The sequence below is a fragment of the Telopea speciosissima genome, chromosome 1, assembly GCF_018873765.1.
Source record: "Telopea speciosissima isolate NSW1024214 ecotype Mountain lineage chromosome 1, Tspe_v1, whole genome shotgun sequence".
In the NCBI taxonomy this organism is placed as follows: domain Eukaryota; kingdom Viridiplantae; phylum Streptophyta; class Magnoliopsida; order Proteales; family Proteaceae; genus Telopea; species Telopea speciosissima.
In genome coordinates, this window is record NC_057916.1 from 7123165 (window position 1) to 7142566 (window position 19402).

At 38.9% G+C, this 19402-nt stretch overlaps 1 protein-coding gene and 1 long non-coding RNA gene across 5 annotated transcripts; both read right to left on the minus strand.

Moving 5' to 3' along the window:
* Positions 1-3252: 3252 nt before the first annotated feature.
* LOC122645017 lies at positions 3253-3682 on the minus strand. Its single transcript, XR_006330445.1, has 2 exons — positions 3573-3682; positions 3253-3359 (listed from the first exon to the last, which is right to left on the minus strand). It is a non-coding gene; the product is annotated as an uncharacterized LOC122645017 (long non-coding RNA).
* Positions 3683-7380: 3698 nt separating this feature from the next.
* LOC122639583 (acidic leucine-rich nuclear phosphoprotein 32 family member B) lies at positions 7381-11743 on the minus strand. Of its 4 annotated transcripts, none has more exons than XM_043832477.1 (3): positions 11480-11743; positions 10719-10873; positions 7381-8138 (listed from the first exon to the last, which is right to left on the minus strand). In XM_043832477.1, the coding sequence occupies exons 2-3, from the start codon at positions 10836-10838 to the stop codon at positions 7677-7679; spliced, it is 582 nt and encodes a 193-aa protein (XP_043688412.1). In that variant the 5' UTR covers positions 10839-10873; positions 11480-11743; the 3' UTR covers positions 7381-7676. The 4 variants fall into 4 exon arrangements, with proteins under 4 accessions (XP_043688412.1, XP_043688406.1, XP_043688396.1 ...); XM_043832471.1 differs by having other exon boundaries at positions 7381-8144; positions 10719-10877; positions 11484-11741; XM_043832461.1 differs by having other exon boundaries at positions 7381-8144; positions 10719-10874; positions 11433-11740.
* Positions 11744-19402: the final 7659 nt, after the last annotated feature.

Consider the following 19402-nt stretch of genomic DNA (forward strand, 5'->3'; position numbering starts at 1 on the left):
TCTATCTTATCAAAGGTGTTTGATGTGGATGGATTTGAAATGGTATTTTGCATTTGTTTTACATATTTATTTGATTGTAAATTTTTTAGTCAGCAAGACAACATGTTTGGATACACTTTTTGGGAGGTGTTAAGTCCAACAGCCACTGTGCTATACCTACTGCAACAGAGGGTTGCGTAGTTTATTACTGTTTGTGGCAAGCTTGCTTGGCACCCAAATTTGGTGCATAGGCAGCACCATTTCCTCTCGTCTCTTCTATCCATTTGGTAAAATTTCAGGCTAAATAGAGTTTGCCATGTGGGAGAATAAAGCATAAAAAATGTTTGAAAAACCAATGTTGGAGCAAAATGGTTTAGCTGTTGAAGATACAAGGGAAAATTTCAACACATGGCAGACCATATTGCTGAGTTGGACCTCCAAATTTGACGTGTGATTTGTCCAGGGGGCACTGTATTTGTCTAATGATTAGATTGGTGACATCATCCCACCACATGGTTCAATAAGTCTGCACCTTTTTCTGGATCTTGCATAACAACCTTTTCACTACCTTTATTCATATTTTTTTTTTATTAGAGTTAACATGTCAAATAAATTTTCCATTATAAATTCTTTTTAATTCATTATGCCCTTATTACTCTGTTTCTGTTTATGTGTTTGAGTTGCTGTCACACTTTCATACACCTTCAATTTTTCGTCACTTATTAGATTGTTGAACCTCTAATAAGATGTTCTGTTTCAAAACTATGTTAAATATTTTGGATTTTTTAAAAAAATTGTGGTTCGAAGAACATTTTTTATTGAAGTTTTTAATTTACCTTCTTCTTTCTATGACCTCGGACAGAGCCTACTGGACGTCAAGGATCCATGACGCAGATCCCATTTAGCTGAGATTCTCCTAACGAGTTGGGCTGTGCCTCTTTCCTCTTACTATCTTTCATCTTTCATCGTTCATTTTTCTATTTGTTTCCCATCTTTCTTTTGTCCTTTTCCTTCTTCACCTCTCATCTCTTTCCCCATCTCTCCTTTTCCCATCTTTTTTTTTTTTGGTTAAAACTGTGTTTTCCATATTCTGTTTTGTTTGGATCCATGTAGCCGACCCCATTAAGCTGGGATAAGACTGAGTTTGTTTGTTTGTTTCTTTCTTTCTACATTTCATTCACCAAATTTAAATAACATTGATGCTTTAAGTGATCCTATTGGTATTGGTTTACTTAATTAACTTGTCGACTAAAATAATGTTTTTAGTTTATATATTTTTTTGGGTGAATAAATGAATTTAATTACTAAAGAGCCCAAATGGACAACAACAAAACAAGCAACACAAGGCTAAGGCCTCAGCTAAGAGGAGCTTGGCCGAACAAAAGAAACAGAAGAGAGGCCCCAGGAGACAACAATGAGTCTATTCTTTGGGGTGTCAGGACAAGAAGAGGGAGGGACTGATGACAACTTTGCTTTAATTTCGAAAGAGATGGAATCTCAAATTTGTTGATAAGATCGAGAGTTGGAGGTCCATTTCCTGATATTACGCTCCATCCAAATATGATTGAGAGCGGCATAGAAGGCCATCTTCTCGACAGTGTCACAAATAGAGGAGCCCGCGAAAGTCATATCAATCCAAATCCACTCACGAGAGAAAGGAAGGATTCTTCTTGGAGTCAGCCAACACTTGGACAAAATTCCTTTCCAAATGGCAGTCGATGTAGGGCAGCCAAAAAAAAGATGATCAGAGTCTTCCACATCGTTCTAGCAGAGGCAGCATGAGGGGGAGACTGAAATCTGGCGATTGCGAAGGAAAGATTGAGTTGGAATGCGGTTGGTGAAGACCCTCCAAGCCGTGAAACAGTGGCGAGGAATGTGATGCTTGATCCAAAGAAGCTTCCTCCAAGTAACCAACTGACCTTTCTGGCGAATGGAATCCCAAGCTGCTTTAGAAGTGAAGGAGAATGAGTTGTTAGCCGACTAGGTAACCCGGTCACCCCTTCCAATAGGTCTTCTAGAGATTCAGTGGAGCTCATTCAAAATAAGGTTAAGCAAAGGGTTGGAAGTAAGGGGAGGAGGAGCCCAGGCGGCCTGATCCAAGATGACAGCCACCAAAGAGAGTCTGTGGAGGCCCGAGGCATATATAATTTTAGGGGAAACAGAGTGAAGAAGGATTCCCCTAGGGTGCCAATGATCCAGCCAAAGAAAAGATGAGAGACCATCTCCAATCTGAGAGTGAATAACCTGAAGCACCAAGTGGCGGGAATTGAGGATCTTGAGCCAAACCCAAGAAGAATCTGACGAGGCCACAACAGCCCAAATGGAATCCTGACGAAGGTGTCTCGAATAAATCCAGTCAACCCAGATGCTTTTCTTTTTTGTAACAATTTTCCAGATTAGCTTGATGATGCCAGCAGAGTTAACTTCTTTGATTCTTCGAATACCCAAACCACCTTCCTTCTTGGGAAGGCACACAGCAGCCCAATTAAGAGGATGAAGAAATCTTGAAACTTCGGTACCCTTCCAAAGAAATGAAGCCAAGAGGGATTCCAAGGATTTGATAGTGGCTTGAGGGAGACCATAGATGCCAGACCAGTAAATATAGGATGACTTCAAAACTGATTTGGTGATAACCAACCTGCCTGCATAAGATAGAAGTTTGCCTTTCCATAACTGAAGTTTTTAGTTTATATTGCCTTAAACTTCACTGGAAGTTTGTCATTTCTATAACATGCTTCTGATTTTACCTGTTGTCTGTCTCTATGCTTACAAGCTTCTTGTAAAGCATATCATGAATTTCACTTGATACTTTTTCTTTGTTTGCTATTTCCTTTTCTTTCGCTGGCCATCGTTCTCTTCCTTAGCAACTCAGGGAGACAATTGTTTGGCCTTCGAATTGGTTCCCAGATGTAAGTTTTTTCTTTGACAAGGTCCCATTTCTTTTGCACTCTCTCAATACTTTATTGATCATGATAATTTGATTAATCAGCTGAGCATGGATCTGGTCTTTCTGAATTTCTGGTTGAGAGTTGATCAATGGAGGTTGTGCTAGCTGTAATTCTTGATAAACTATAAGAGGTTTCTGCTTTTTATATTGTCATCCTTCCATCTTGAAATATTATTTTCAATTGAAACTAGAGAAGGTGGCTGCTAGTTCTAGATGATTCTTGCAAGTTTCTATGGAGTAAACAAAGGATCATGATATCTTTATGGGCATTTTAGCAATTTGCTTGAAGGACTTTGATTTTGCAAGCGACACTTTTGAACATTTGAGTACTTGAGTTGCTTTAGCGTCTCCTTTTTTAAGCTTAGGATTTTTGTTGAATTTCCTGGCACCTTTTGGTGGAATGCAAGCTTACACTAATTAAGTGTTGAAGGACCTGACGAGGAGAATGATTCTTGCAAGTTTTGATGGAGTATACAAAAGATCATGATATCTTCGTGGATGTTTTATTAATTTGCTTGAAAGATTTTGATTTTGCAAGCGATACTTTTGAATGTAGTTGCTTCAGCATCTCCTTTTAGATGCTTGGGATTTTGCAAGCGATACTTTTGGTGGATTGCAAGCTTACTGCAGTGATGTGTTGAAGGACCTGAACAGGAAGTTTAGGAGTTCGTGAAGGGAGAAGAAAGTAACATTACATTGATTTATTTGGATCCTTCTGTATTTTAAGAGATTTGTTTGCATTATATGCCAAGTTGGAAGGGGATTTTTTGTGGTGTCCTAAGCTAGCATCGTGGTATGCATATGGCAGTAATGTCCCATGCCACTGTTGCATAAGAGGTTGGAACTGGGGCGATGTGGTGCTACGTAATTTATAAAATCTTGTCTTGGAAGGGTAGAAACATTTGAGTTATCTTGGAGAAAAGATTTGGAATTTCCTGCTAATTGCATGCGTTGGTGTTCTCCTTCGTGTTCTTGTGTCAGTGTTGTTGGATTTGGACATCATTAACTATCAGCAGCAGATTGAAATAGACATTAGTCTAAGGCCTTAGTGTAATTATTATCTGTTGGGATTATTCGTGATTGAATTTAGTGGAGTTATGGTAGCATTCGGAGCTCATTGTTTGTTGTATGCACAAGCCTTGCAATTTGGAGAATATTGTGGGCCCTCACAAGTTGATGAAAGTGGAGGTTGCTAGGGTTGCATGGTGGGGCACTGACCCAGGGAACACCTCATCTGCTTACAAGTTGCTTGGACTTGCAGCTAAGGAATTCATTTCTCCATCCTCCAACTTTTAGACGAGATTTCTTTTTCCTGATATTTATTGGGCTGCTGCTAGCTTTTTTGTTGGAAAGGTTGTCTGTGAAAGGAAATGCTAAATTAAAGGTTGCAATGAAAGTGAGCTGCTGCTTTTAGCTTTTAAGGGATATACATTTGCTGTTCATCCATTTATCTTTTTCCATGAATGATAGAGGCTTCCATCAGTTCTATCAGAAAACAATAATTTGTCTCAACCCCTGGAAGATGTTATTATTGACTTTGGTGCAGAAATTTTGTATCATTTATGATGCAGTGTATCTTTAAATTTTGTGATAACTTGCTCACTGACAATTTAAGTCATGGGGGTGTTAACCTTTTGCTCATGCACCCAAATATTGCATGTTATTACTTACAAGTTGATGGTTAACTATTTATGTCAACACGATCTGAACCTTTGGCACTTGCATCAATTACATTGGTCGTGAACAAATTATGATGTTAACTTGTTATGTGTTATTCCTTTTGCTCAACAACTGAAGTGGTTGATATCCTCCCATGTCATTCTGTTGTATTGTCTGATTGTTAAAGAAAATTTACATCTTGGTGGGGTGGAATTGGATGTTATATGGTGTTCTGGTCTGTAACTATGTCGTCTTTTTTTTTCCCCCCTGGGAAATTGACCATCTCAATGTGGCATCTGTAGAGTTCTAATGTCCTGTCTGGGATAAAGTAGGGTGCTTTGCTGCTGTGCACCCTAGAGTTTGATGCCTTCTTGTTGGGAAAACAATTTCCTTGGAAACCTGGGGAACACCATGCATACTAATCAGATTGAGAATGTGAGCAGTATTTGGCATTAGCGTATTCCACGATATGGGTTCTTCAATCCATCAGAAAGAAAGTTGCCATGTGCATCCAGAAGAAAACCACCCTAATGTATTTGGTAACTTGATTATCAGTAAGTATTCATCTTTTTACCTGGATTTGGTAGTCTACCTGATACTTGATTTGATCCATATATCTGTTATGTTGGTTAATCACTCTTGCATGGGTTGAGGTTGAGGCAAATGGCCTGTGTCCTGTATCCTGCCAGTGAACCACTTGGTGTTGGAGTGATCTATGATGAGCTCCATTTGTCCTGGAATATATGTTCAATAATGATGTTGTTGCATTTTACCTCTCAATTGGTCTATAATATGGAAACATGAATGGAATGTGTTTGCTCCAACATCCTTCCTTCCATGGGCAATCAACAATAAGGCAGGCATGGTTCTGAAGGATTGTGAAGACAAAGTTTAATTTTCTGCTGTCTTAATCTCACAGGTTCCTTTTCAATTTATTTTAAGGGTATAAATGGGTTTTCAAAAACAATTTGAAGATGACTTATAATTATGTTTTTTTGTCAAAAGGTGTTATTTGTTATGCGCATTTTTAGAGTACTTATGTGTTGAAATGGTAGTATTTACTCTCATAGGAAAAAAATTGTGTTATATTAAAAGGGTTAAAGAGAGGTTATAAATCATTTGACATGTTGAGGGGTGAATAACAAAATCCTTTATTAAAAGTAGGGAAAAGTAGTGTGCAAATCCTCTCCTGCACACCAGTGAGTGCAGTGAGGATCAGATGTCTGGAGCAGTCCAGCCAGCCGTTCCTCACTACACTGGTGCGCTGGAGAGGATCTGAACTCGGTAAAGGAGCTAGGAACCTGTACTAGCTCCTGTGTCCAGACACAGGATAGGGGTGAAATGACGATCCCACTCCCATGAAAGGCAAAAATTTTACTTGTGTTGATTCTTTCGCATGCATTCCCTTTAGCCATCATTCTGGTGTTGGAGCCATGCTCCTGGCAAGAGAAAGCGTTCCCTTAAAAGTATTAGAAGACCATCTGTTTATTTTACTGTTAGGCTTTTTCGATCTACTCTATACCTGTTCTTTAGCCCCATTACAACTTCTAAACTTGAAATCCTCTGTGCATTTTGGTTGTGGCTGATGGTGACTGTTCTCTATGGTTGGAACAGAGATGTTGGAGGAACTTTCGAATGACCCTTTAATAGTAAGTTCCATGCAAGGTTATTAAGCTTGGAATCATCCAGTCAATTTGGATTCAGCGGGAATCACCCGAAACCTAAAAATTCAGAGAATCAAGATTGAACTCGACGGATTGTGTTTGTTACTTTCAAATTCTTTGGGTCCAGTTAAAGAAAAGTAAAATCAACAAACCTTTTTTGGCTTTCCAGCCGAGACTATTGGAAGTTTTTCTTTCTATCTTTCATGCTTCATATTACGGCTATGTTTGGCATGCATTCCCATTCTGAGAATGGGTATTCTCATTCATAGTGGCTAGCATTCTTTTGTAGAATGCTCAGACAATTCATCAAACACTTAATGGGCAAATAACTAAGCAAAGACTGATTGTTTGAACTGTATAAATACTTAGCTAATCTTTTTGTTTTGGGGGGGGGAGGGGTTTTGGGTTTATTTTTGACAAAAATACTTACCAATGTGAAGGTATTTTCTTCTGTATATACTGTGTAAAAGAAGCGTCAGTGGTTTTTACAACGGAAGTCAAAATTTCGAACTAAAGCCACTAACCCTACTGAAAGGAACAGTTCTAATCAGTGATGATTGATATGAGTTTCCACACCCACACAATGGTCATTTTGGGGGGGGGGGGTGTTGGTTTATAAGAAGGATACTGTCATCCTCATCCTCGTATCCACCAGAATCCTGACCATTTCCGAATGATATAGGAACCAGAGAGATGAATAGCTTGATAATTGATAACGGAGAAACTACGCCAGCTCTCTCTCATTTCTGTGAAATGATATACCTGCCCTTTGTTTGAGAGAGAGAGAGAGCACTGGCGTAGGCCACACTCCCTAATAGAGAATCATTTTCCTGAAATTTTATTCAGAACCCAATCATGATGCACTGCTAGAATTACTGAGACTTGTTTGATATGCATTCTCCGAGTAGATTCTAGATTTAGAAATTATTTTGAAGCACGAAAATAGAGAAAAACCGAATTTCAAAATGTGTTCCAGAACCAAAATCTATTTCAAGAATGCATACCAAGCACAGCTTAGATATCTACTTACTTGGTTTGTTCCTAGAATCACTAATTTGGCTCAACATGCTATATTTATCAGTGTTTGTCATCGTATTGCATTTCATATTTGGAGAAAGAAAACATGAGCAAAACTAACTCTTAACTTCAAACTAAATTTCTATGAACCTTTAGTGAATCCGAATAAGGCCGAAGCAAAATGTTCACATAAGCTCAATCAGCTCGTTGCCTTGTCTCAGGTTCTGAATGTTCTTAAAAGACATGCATAAAAAGAAGATAATTACCTAAAAATAAACCACCCTAAACATGGCATTACAGGCCTTTTCCCCCATTAAAGCTAAATAAGATGAAACAAGGTAGAGAGATTAGAGAGTAAAGTCACACAGTCGATATCAGAAGAGGCTACAATGTAACTCTAGTTTCATTGTTCACTTCTTCCTCTTCTTTGGGGGCTGGAGAGCTTCCTCTTCTTCATCTTCCTCTTCCTCCTCATTCTCTGGCTCCTCCTCTTCCTCCAATACTTCTTCCTCGTCCTCGTCTCCACCATCATCGTCCTCATCATCATCATCGTCATCGTCATCCTCGTGATCATCGCCATCTTCTTCTTCCTCTTCATCGTCATCTTCCCCATTCTCTTCTCCAGCTTCACTTGCTGCTGCTCCTCCTTCAGTTCCTTTCTTAGAGTTACCGTTGTTGCTGTTGGGATTTTTCTCGTATCCCCCTCCATCTTCTGAAGACAGATCCTCCTCGCCTTCTTCAAAGCCACCATCCCCATCTTCATCGTCCTCATCTTCATCTCCATCTCCTTCAGCATCAACTAGCTCGGATTGACTTTGTTTGTCCTCCATTTGCAATTGGGGTTTGTGAGTCATTAACAACCCAAACAAATCCTGCAACTAAATCATAAGTCCCAATAGTTAGGAGTTTAAACAATGAACTGATTCCAAAAGTGATGAACTAACAGTAACGGTGGTTGTATGAAAAATGACATCAAGAATATCAAGTTGCCATGTGGCAGTAATCTAAAGCGTCCCACTTGGATAAACTTTCGAGATACCCATCACATTTGCTGACACTTCCTCATTGTACATTAGACCACAAAAAACTTAAATACTTCAGCAAATTCTTCAAAAAAGGGCTTGATACAAATCGACAAGCAAGCCAGGTCAGTTGTGTTAAAAGTTGTTGGACGGTGGACGGGTCAGTTAGATTATTAAGCTTTCTGAAAAGGGTTCACCATTCCATCCTGGGCAGGGTCATAAAATCAGGTATTTACTTCAAGAATTAGAAAGACGTAAACTCATATTTGTCACTAAAAGCAGCTGATTTGAACGCTACATGGTATCATGTAGCATATGAAAAGGAAGACCATGTCACCATCACAGGGGCATGAACATTTTCTAGATTGCAGGTGTCCAACCTTGGAAGTTGCTAAGACAAGCCAACAGTTCTACAACTACCGGGGTGGGGGGTGGGGGAGAGAAATAGTGCCTTAATATGGCACAAATGTGACCAGGAGAGTCAAATCCAAGACCTCTCCGGGGGGGGGGGGGGCATGCACTTCCACCGGCAAGCTTCCAACCAACCGAGCTAGCTGCTGTTCACAACCTTGGAACTTGGAACTCTAGGAACTACCTAAGTGGTTTGCCAGTGCCCTGGAGTTGGGCAGACAGACACAGAAAGGTTCTAAAAAAACGGAGCTTTATATTCAGGACGGACACCAAGACCATGTTCACCTGTAATCTGTATTGTATACCTTCTCCGTGACTAAGAAGTCCTCAAGCTCCTGAGTCACAGTTCATTCAGATTTTACAAAATATTCAATACAAGGATTCCTCAATGTTAAGAAAACCCGGCGTACAGCCTTTAGATATAATGAGTTGCAGGCATCAACCAGAGTGAAACCCATGAAAAGCTATTAAAGGCATCAATATTAAAGGCTATTTCAGTAAAATACAACAAATAAATCCTGCTTTCGCTTTCCTGATTGGCCCTGATTAGCCCGGGTGTGCCTGGCGAGGAGGACCCATCTGGGCTCCAGCCCATATCCAACTTCTTATGATAGTGACCGGAATGACCGACTCACATAACCATATCACTTCCCAATAGCCGGGTTAATTATGAAAAGCCAAAGATCAATTATAGGGTATTTCAGGATAGATAATTAATAAATCCTGATTTTGCTCCCATGATTGGCTCTTACAAGCCCGGGCAGTGAGGACTCGTGCCGGATCTTGTCCACAGCCAACTTGTCATGATAGTGACCCGATGACTGACCATATATAACCATATCACCTCCCATGATGTGATGACACCGTTATTTAAAGTATGGACAATAGCCGGGTTAAGCATGAAAAGCTAACTATCAATTATAGGGTTTTTCCGTAAAGATCCTGTTTTCGCTATCCCAATTGGCTCTTACGAGGGAGTGGGTTGCGGGGACCCGTCAGGGCTCCCAACTACATCCAACTTATCATGATGGTGACCCGAATGTCTGACCCACGTAACAATATTCCTACCCCCCATGATGTGACACCCATACTTCAAAAGAGTATCTACGGTTCATGAAAAGCTAAATCCTACTTTCTCTCTCCTGATTGGCTCTTACGAGCCCAGGTGTATGTGGCGGACCCCGGATCCCCCGTCCACATCCAACTTCTCATGATAGTGACCCGAATGATTGACCCACATAACCACATCGCTTCCCAAAGATGAGACTGAAACCTTTCCAACGCTAAGGATCAGTCACGCGGTTCCTTACACGGGACCCACCCACCATCACATTCATTCATCCAATATGCCAAAGCAGTGGGACCCAGTGGTTATGAGTCGGTAGACCGTCCTTATGGTCTACGTTAGACAGCAAGATCTATAAGCCCTACCGACTAGGCGACTACCCTCCTCCTTATTAAATAAACAAATGGGAAATATCTACTTTTTTCTATTTTTACTAGGATTTAATAAAATATAAATATCTTCACCCACTCTCTCATATAAGAATAAATAAAGTCGATATGCACAACGGTCAGAAACTAGTAAAATTCGAATATTCGAATATTTTTAGAATTTTTTTTTATTATCGATTATCTAAAGTTTGACATTTCAAAAACTAGAACATTTTCCACAGAGATATTCCCATCGAACAAAGCAGATAAGAAGAAATCGTATTCTGGGCCTACTCGTCTGAAACCACCGGAACTCAAAACCTTGCCCAAAGCCACACTTTATAGTTCCCTTTCAGTTCCAGAACGGTTTAAAGTAGGTCTTTTTAATATACGACCGGCGCATGATAGCGCGAGACCGGAAAAAACGAACGAAAGCATGGAAGGTTTTTTTTTTCGTTTTTTCGAACTAACCAAAAACAAAGAAGACGACAACCATGAAACTGTGTGTGTATGTGAAACGTCTGTAATCTCAAAAGACAATACAGAAATCCATTAAAAGCTCTAAAAAGGAATGGAAGAAGTTACCAGAGCTGAGAGGTGAGCTTTGAGCAGAGCGGAGGTTAGCAAAGTAGCTAGTGTCTCCCCCGCGTACGTTAGCGAACCATGGTCGAACGTTGTCCGAACCGGACCTTGTTTAGATTCCATATGTACGGACCAGATATCTCGTAAAAGAGAACCTGCGAAACGATCGGAGAGACGGTCTTAAGATCAGTTTTCGAGTTCGGCGGGCAAGAACCGTTAGAAACGTTACTAAAATAACAACTCTATTCTTCTCTCTCTCTCTCTCTCTCTAGTCTGTCACTGCACTAGGCGAAAAGGTTAAACCGTTAAAAAAACACAGAAAATATTACAAAATCGGCAAAGGATCGTGAGCGAATGAGTAAAAGCATTTTGGTTTAATCAGACGTGCAAACAAGAAGACAAGAGATTTAATCTCCTGAAACGCACTCCGCCGGAAAAACGACTGGATTCGGCGATTTCGCCTGAAAATAACGGAAAACAATCTTTCGAGGGGGAGAATGTAATTTTTTTGGCTGGAAACGAGACGAATCTAACCAGAAAACGAGGCAAAACCAGTGGTTTTCGGAAGAAATGGAGAAACTTCAAAAGAACTACATAGGAGAACAGAAAATTCATAGAACAAGAAGAAAAACGTACAGAGAAACTTAATAAGCATGAAAAAACCAGTAGATCGAGCTCAAAATGCAAGAAATCAAGCCAAAAAGCCAAGGAAACACAACAGAACCAGAGGAAAACAGGAGAATTGAAGAGGAAATACTTACCAAGCAATCTGGGATTGAGATCTGAACACGAACCCAAGCAGATCTGAGGAATTCAGGGACTAAAACCTGAAGAAACCAGCATCAAAAGCCCCTTTCATTCTGGACCGTCCGATCTCGATCGCGAAGACTCAAAAACACGCAGAGACTGGGGGAGATAAAATAGGGGAGAGAGAAGACTCACTCTCAAGTGCGGCCTTCTGTGCGGGAGTATTACTGAGGAGCTGCCCGTTACCCGTTAGTTTCACACTCAAAGCAAAAGAAAGCCCTCAACGGGCAACTTGGGCAACCAGGGTTGAGTGCTGAGTGCTGACCTTGCGTAATACCCTGCTTCGGCTGCCCGAAGAAATAGCACAGACGGGCAAGTGGGTGAGAGCTATTAATTAAATAAAAAATAATAATTTAGAGGCTTCAAAGGGGCTTGGGAATTGGATTCTATGGAATCGGGTTCACCCATTCACAATTCCACAACCGTTGATTTAACCATGATTAGTTAACTTAACTTAACTTAACTTAAACCTTTCTATGGATATGAAATTAATTCTCTTTTCTCACCAATTTCTCGTATTTTCTCGTCTACTTAGAAAAGTGTTCTTTTCTGGTGAATGCTTTTATGGATGGTGGGATATGGATATCGTGACAGCCGTTAGTTTCAGATCTGATGGTGTCAGATGAGTCACGTCAGGTAACGGTCATAAAAAATCTTCAAATCACGTCGGTCATACACACGTGTGGATCTTTAAAAAAAAAATGTTTGAAAAATAATCACATAATCCATGGAAAGGACAAGCAACGTGGCAAACTTGGAGACGTTGCTCAAGACTCGGAAATAAATGAATAAATAATGGAAAATAAATAAATCAAGAGGAAAAGGTTTTGGTAGACAGTATCAACTATATGGAATATATGGACAATCCACCTCATGTGAATGGTATATGGTGATCCCTGCCATAAATTAAATCGGTTTGAATTTTTATTTTTTTTGGGTTTGATTTCGATTTGATTTAGAATGCAATTTGTATAAATCAAAATCGAATAATTTTTATAACTTCAAACCGAACTGAATGATTCGTTTTATTTGCTTTTCTGTCTTCCGAGGAGGAAGCGAATAGCAGTGTGGAACTGTAAAAGAGAAATGCGGAGAGTCGATAATTTTGAAGACACTGACGGAAGAGACGAAGTGGAAATTGAAATTTTAGAACTTATGTTCAAACCAAAATAAATTTTAATTTGAGGGTGTACCAAGTGCACGAGGCTCCTGCCACTATTGGGTCTGGATAGGGTTATAATCTACGCAATTTTACTCCTGCTTCGCAAAGAGACTGTTTCTCAACTCGAACCTGCAACCATGAGGTCACAATGGAGCAACCTTACCATTGCGTCGAGGTTCTTCAATTTCCAAAACCAAATTCTTTTCAATTTTTTGTTCAATTCGGTTCGATTTTATTGATTCGGTTTCGATTAACGTGACAACCTAACCTCCCAGGTGATGTTTTATGTTGAAATACCCAAAATGCCACATTCAAAGAGTATATGGTCAATTTGATGTTTTAGGTTTGATAAATAAAAAGGAAAAGTTACACAACGGAGGGTACACTAGTGCCCGTCTCTCTCCTCACAAGAAATGACCTCTCTACCTTTTTGATGTATAAAAGGATATTTTCACCTTCATTGGTAAGCTCCCTATACCACTTGGGCAAAGAAACCTTTCCCTAAATAAAAATATCATTTCATCACCTTTTCACCCCCACAATACAAGTAATGCAAGGATTATTGTAGTTTCTAATATGCTTGAATAGTAAAAATGAGAATATAAGATTTATCTTTGTCAGAGACATATCCACTTAAATGAACCAAGCTTGAATTGAACCAATACTCAACGAACCAAGCTTCAAGTGAGCTATCTTCAAACTCAAGAAACTTGGAATCCATGATTCTGCTACAAATAGGGTTGAATCATGCCTTAGACTACACTCTCCTTAAGATAGTACAACGCCCACTATTGTGCACTCTCGGTACCTTGCGTTCGACCTCGAAGAAGAAACAACCCTCAAGGGAAAACAAGAGGTGTTGCAGTCACTCAGAGATGAGAAGAGATACGCTAAACAATTCACATCAAAGAAGAAAAGATGAAAACCTAGTTCGTTACAACACACACACATCTATATAGAGAGAGAGAGAGATCTAAAGGGGGGGGGGAGAGTGTATTCTTAAATGTCAGTCTCCTTTAGGGATTCCATATCCACACTTCTGGACTTCTCCTACTTATGCGTGTGTCTCTGTGAAAAGACACAACCCATATGAAGGTATATGTCCTAAAGACAATGAATTTATCCATTCTTATTGGGCCTAAAACCATAAGCCCACGATTTGGAAATAAGTCACAAATAGACCCGAAACACTTTAAGTCTTTTGTCCAAAAAATGTACACACTATACCTGGCCCAGCGTGCTCGGCAGACCTACCTCTGAACATCCCCAGTGAGGGATACAAGCTAAAGCATTCTCCCACTTCCAATGTGGGACTGAAGAACTATAAGAAACAAGACACTTTGCACAAGACAAAGCAACACAAGGGGTGGACAAAAAATCAAGCCTTGATGACTACTCTCCAAAACTAAGGGAATAGATTTACAAATATATTTTAAACTTAATTTTATAAAACAAATACTACAACATTTATTCATGGAATAAGTATGTTCTGAAGGACATGTTGTCAATAGGTGATTCAGTTTATTTTTTCCTTCTCGAGCTCGATACCATTGGATGTCGCATTTTTTACGTGTCGAACTCTCAAGCCCAAACAGTAAGGAACCACAAGATTAAGGAACTGCAGAGGATTTTTTTCCCATGTGAACAAAAGGCATAGCCAGAGCTTCTTTTAAAAAAAAAAAGGCGCATAGCAAATCACGGGTCGATCACCTACATTTCCCTCTTTATGTAATAAAAATCTGAAACATGAAGCCCATGAGTCCATGACATCCATGACTTAAGGTTCTATGTTCTATACAGGTGGTCCCATTCAACCACAAGGTTGTGAGATTAGGCTTTTCTTGATAGGATGTGACAAGTGCCTTGGGATTTAAGTTGATTCAATAAGAATAGGGAAGCAGTTTTTTATACGGGAGTGTGGCCTACGCCAGTACAATCAAGCTTAGACCTTGGTCATTGGACAAGATGGATAAAAATTAGAAATGACCAAAATCCCCCTTATTTGACACATACATAACTCGTCCATCCTAATATGATCGTGCATGAAAATCTTCCCCAAAATATTTAAAGGATTCTCTTCAAGAGAAAATGTGTTTGAGCATGAGAAATGCAACTTCATGAAGATAAGTTTGTTTTATGATTTTATGATTCATAAAAATTAGGTCAAAGATTTCATACAAGGCTGTGCAAGCATGCACGGTCGTGCCCCCTCTCACAAGGAGTTACAAAAGTCATAAAACCCCACTCCTATTTTAATGCCTTGAAATTCTCACCCTCTCACATGCACTGCTTACAGAGCCGTGTATGAAAACTGTCCCCTAAAAATTATTATATGGTAGAAAGATGAAGCATTTCTAAGTGGACAGTCTGGATAGGTCACTTATCAAGTTTTAGACTCAAATGTAATCATAAACTCGATCGCTTCTGTATTGATATGCATCTCTATCTATGTTCATACACACTTATGATGCTTTGACCAAAAGTCCTAGATTTTCAGAGCTTTATTTTGCCACTTAGAAAATTTTATTAAAATTGAAATTTGATACGTCAAGAATGGACTTAAAGGTCCACCTGTCCAAAAAATTGAAACCCATCTTAAATGCCACATGGTAGATTTTTTGGGCTAATTAGAAATAACTTATTTGTCAGACCTACCGAATATAATTTGCCTTAACAATTAAAATTTGTTTACTAAAATGCAATACAAAAGTTGGCAAAACAATCAAATATTTATTTTTAGAAAAAAAAAATGTCCACGATATTAATATCACGAGTCCTCTCACACGCTCTCTTCTCCCTGACATGTGAGCTTCCCTATATACGAATCATGTGACGCCCTCTCTCGTGTGTTTATTGACTTAGTGTGAAAATTCCATCCTACATTGGTAGTGTGTCAATCCCATGTCAATGTTTTTTAGCACAGAAGAAGTTTTCCCAAAAAACTTGTTAATCACGATCTTTCATTTTATTTGCTTTGGCTCCTCTTGGTAGCATGTAGTAGTTTGTTAGTTGCTTTTTGGGGTCTTGCCCCTTTTCTTTCTCAGGAGGTTGGACGTTGAGTTGTTTGTTCGCTCCTTCTCGCTCTTTCTTTTGGTAGTGAATTTTTTTATTCAATAAACTGAAAATGTATCAATTTTCGCAGTCTGTCTAGGAAGGTCTTCTCGCATGGCCATCCACATTGTCTTATAAACAAATGATGCGGTTATTTTGACCATTGGATAGAGAAAACATGGTTCGGATTAACCACTTTCAAATTTTAGAGCCTAATTCAATCTATACCCCTTTATTTATTCACATGCATTCTCATGTATGTCCACGCATTTCTATTTTACTCTGACAATTACTTTACTCTCCCATAATCCCGATTCTTTAAACTTCGGAGAAATAGAGATAATTTTATAAATAAAAGCTGATTTTAACTGTAAAATCTTTTCTTTTGAAACAAAGAAAGCTTTATAAAGAAAAGTTTGGAATCTGAGACCATCTTGATAGATTGATTATTCAAAGACTAGGACATATTTCAATTACTTGATAATCACTATCTCTATTTCTAATGTTCTCTTTGAGCCTCTTTAAATTGAACCTTAAATGAACGTTGATGATCATATGACCATATTGATCTTGATGTATAGGCAGCTTCATAGGTGGGACCTAATCCAACTTTGTATTTTGATCTTGGGAGAATATTTTCTGTGCCGTAGCACAGGCTGCGTCCAGGCACATGGACCTGTCACTAAAGGGGGCAGGATGGTCATTGCGCCCACCCCATGTGCCTGGCGCAGCCTGCGCTGCGGCACTGAGAACAACGCCCCTTTGATCTTTTATAGATGAGACACGTGTTCCATTTTTGGCTCTAAGGACCAGCCTTACATGCTATTTCTTTGGAAAAATTTGGAACATACCTTTACATGACATGCTTTGCAAATCACATGGCCACAATAATTTGCATTTCCCTTTTGATGGAAAAAGAAAAAAGAAAAATCTGATTAGGTGAGGCCCATGACATTGAGATTTATCCAACCACACATAGGTTTTGTAAGTTTTTATTTTCTATACAGGTGGTCCCAAGGTTAATTAAAGGAGGGGAAGATGCAATTAATTGGTGGAACAATGTTAAATCTTGTGACTTAAGTTTGGGGAATGGGATGGGGCAAAGAGTATCTTGAACACCTCATATAGTATGAAAAGACTTATTTTATAAAAAGGGTTTTTTTATTAATACCCTTTAAGGTGTCAATAGATATGTAATCTAATTTTTCCCCCACTCTTGTTTTATTTTCAAAAGTTATGTAATGCAGGGGTAAAAAGGGAGTTTCAAAAAAAATTTAAAGCCGATCAATTTAATACAATTTGTTATGTGAAATAACAAAGTTACCCTCATTGAAAATCTGCATTAAATATTTTGGGTAAAGTAGAATCAGGGTTTTAGTAATCAGTATCGATACGAATCAGCCGATCTGATATCGATTCTTCAAACCATGTGTAGAATACACCCTCCCCTCTCTCTCTCTCCCCCACCCCCCCCCCCCCAAAAAAAAAAAAAAAAAAAAAAGGGGAGAAAACAGGAAGAAACATATAATGATGAAATGTCTAACTTTTTATTAAATCTAAATTAAACTTTTTGATGGGATTAGAGTTGAGTATCCAAGAAAAATTCTTACCAAATCCGAATTTAGATACCTGTTGATCAAGTTGTTTTTGTTTTTTTATTTTATTTTTTATTTAGAATGAGTAGCCTTATTGTTGGAAGTTAGAAGTGGTAGGTTGTTGATTAGTTGGAAGTTGGATGACAACCATTAAGCACCAAACTTACATATAAAGCACACTTTAATAAAGTGAGTTGGAAGGAAGAAATACTTGGTAGAATGGTAGGTGTGCTAAGTAAGTCCAGTCTTGTGACTTCATCTTCTGAAAGAGATGGGTTTCTCCAACAAAACTTTTTATCTTTTCATCCAAGTTGCCTTGATAGCAAGGATTTTAGTTTTGTTTCTTTTTCATCATTAGATGAAGAGAGAATAATCTCTTCACCAATGGTGATTTAATTTTATGATTGAACTTTGAGAAGAGCAAATGTTATTATTAACTCCTACTGCCCTTAACAAATTAGAACAAGAGAAACAACTAAAACTCCACGGACTTTTAAGTCTTGCTGCCGTGAGTTCGATCCTTTCCGCATGACAGCAAATAGCGTATGTGAAAAATCGACCCATCAAGTGGGTTTTTTTGAACCTCTAAGATAAAACATCCTCTTAGGCCTTTCAATAATTGTTGCACTCATTTACTGAACTACATCGGAGCACTCTCAAGTTATACTCACTCAATAAACCAAACGGTAGAACAAAGAAACTCTTAAAAGATAATAAACCATAAGCTATGCAATAGAGAAAGAGAGAAAGCAAGGAGTAAGGAAGAACTTTTGAACACTCATAAATTCATCTTTTAGATGTGCAAGATGTCTTCTATTTATAGAGCAAAGAAACCCCTTGAAAACACATTTTCCAAGAAATTCCCTGTTTGGCAGCTTAGAACTACTATTGGAAAATATACCAAAGCCACAACCCAGACATGTGAGACAAGAGGTACCTCTTTTCAAGGAAACCCTCAAAAGCACAGTTTCCAAGAAAATTCGCGATTGACAGCATAAAACTAGCATCAAGAAATATACCAAAGCCACAACGGACATGTGGGACAAGAGGTACCTCTTTTCAAGGAACCCTACTCTTATGGTTTCAAAGGTTCTCTATCACATCGACTAATTCATGTATTGCCAGCCAAGTGGAAAATAGAGAAACATTATACTTCACTAGGCATAGTGACACCTAGAAGAACCCAAAAAATAATAATAATAATAATAATAAATTCTTATACATGTAGTGAGTGATCCATGTATCCAAAGATGCTACCTAATCCTTAAATTTGGGTTAAGAATCCTTGGGGGACTTGGAATGCAAAGGCGAGGGAGAGCTGTGCTGTGCATGCCACATTCATGGAGTCTTTTTTGGTGGATTCGACAAATCAGGTCCCCATCGACCAAAACACACACCTATTCATGTTTTTCCCTCCTCTCTGTGAAGGCTGGGCATGCAAAGTTGTAAAGATCATATGATCCAATTACTTCTTTGGAACCACGGTATACACAATCAGATTCTTTTTTAGAATTTTTTTTTTAAACAACGGAGCCACTTGAGATGATCTCTTTCAAAAGATAATGGGGTGACGAAATTGTAAGATACCATTCACTTCCTTTCGAAGATTTTGCAAAGATTGTTTTCCCTTTACAACCATGGATTTAGTTCACGGTATTGAATATCAATCAGTTCTGAAACCAATATTGATTTATATTGAACATTTTTGCTTTCAAAGATATCGATACCATTTTTAAAAAAAAAAAAAAAAAAAAAAAACCATTTTACCTTCTATCTGTACCATAACACCGATCCGATATCGACTAATTTTCAATATCGGTGTCAGCCAACATTGATACTGATGGGCAGATACCTAAAACCCTGCTTAGAACTAACAAGACTCAACAACTTCTATTGCCACATAGCTCGTCTCCAGAGAGCCCAACACACCCAGGGTGCTGCATGCGGCACAGCTCAACCGCTGGATACCCCCTGACAGCACCCTGGGCGCTGGGTTCCCTGGATCCATGGCTGGTCCTGTTCGTAAGGACTCTTAGGGCAAAACAAACACTGAGATTCCTTGGGCATTTGTT

Bases quoted from the DNA above. Each gene is read 5' to 3' on its own strand.
- LOC122639583 (XM_043832471.1), bottom strand. From the start codon at position 10,838: ATGGAATCTAAACAAGGTCCGGTTCGGACAACGTTCGACCATGGTTCG. The intron at 8,145-10,718 runs GTAACTTCTTCC...CTTATGATTTAG, and splicing joins AAGCTCACCTCTCAGCTCTG to TTGCAGGATTTGTTTGGGTT.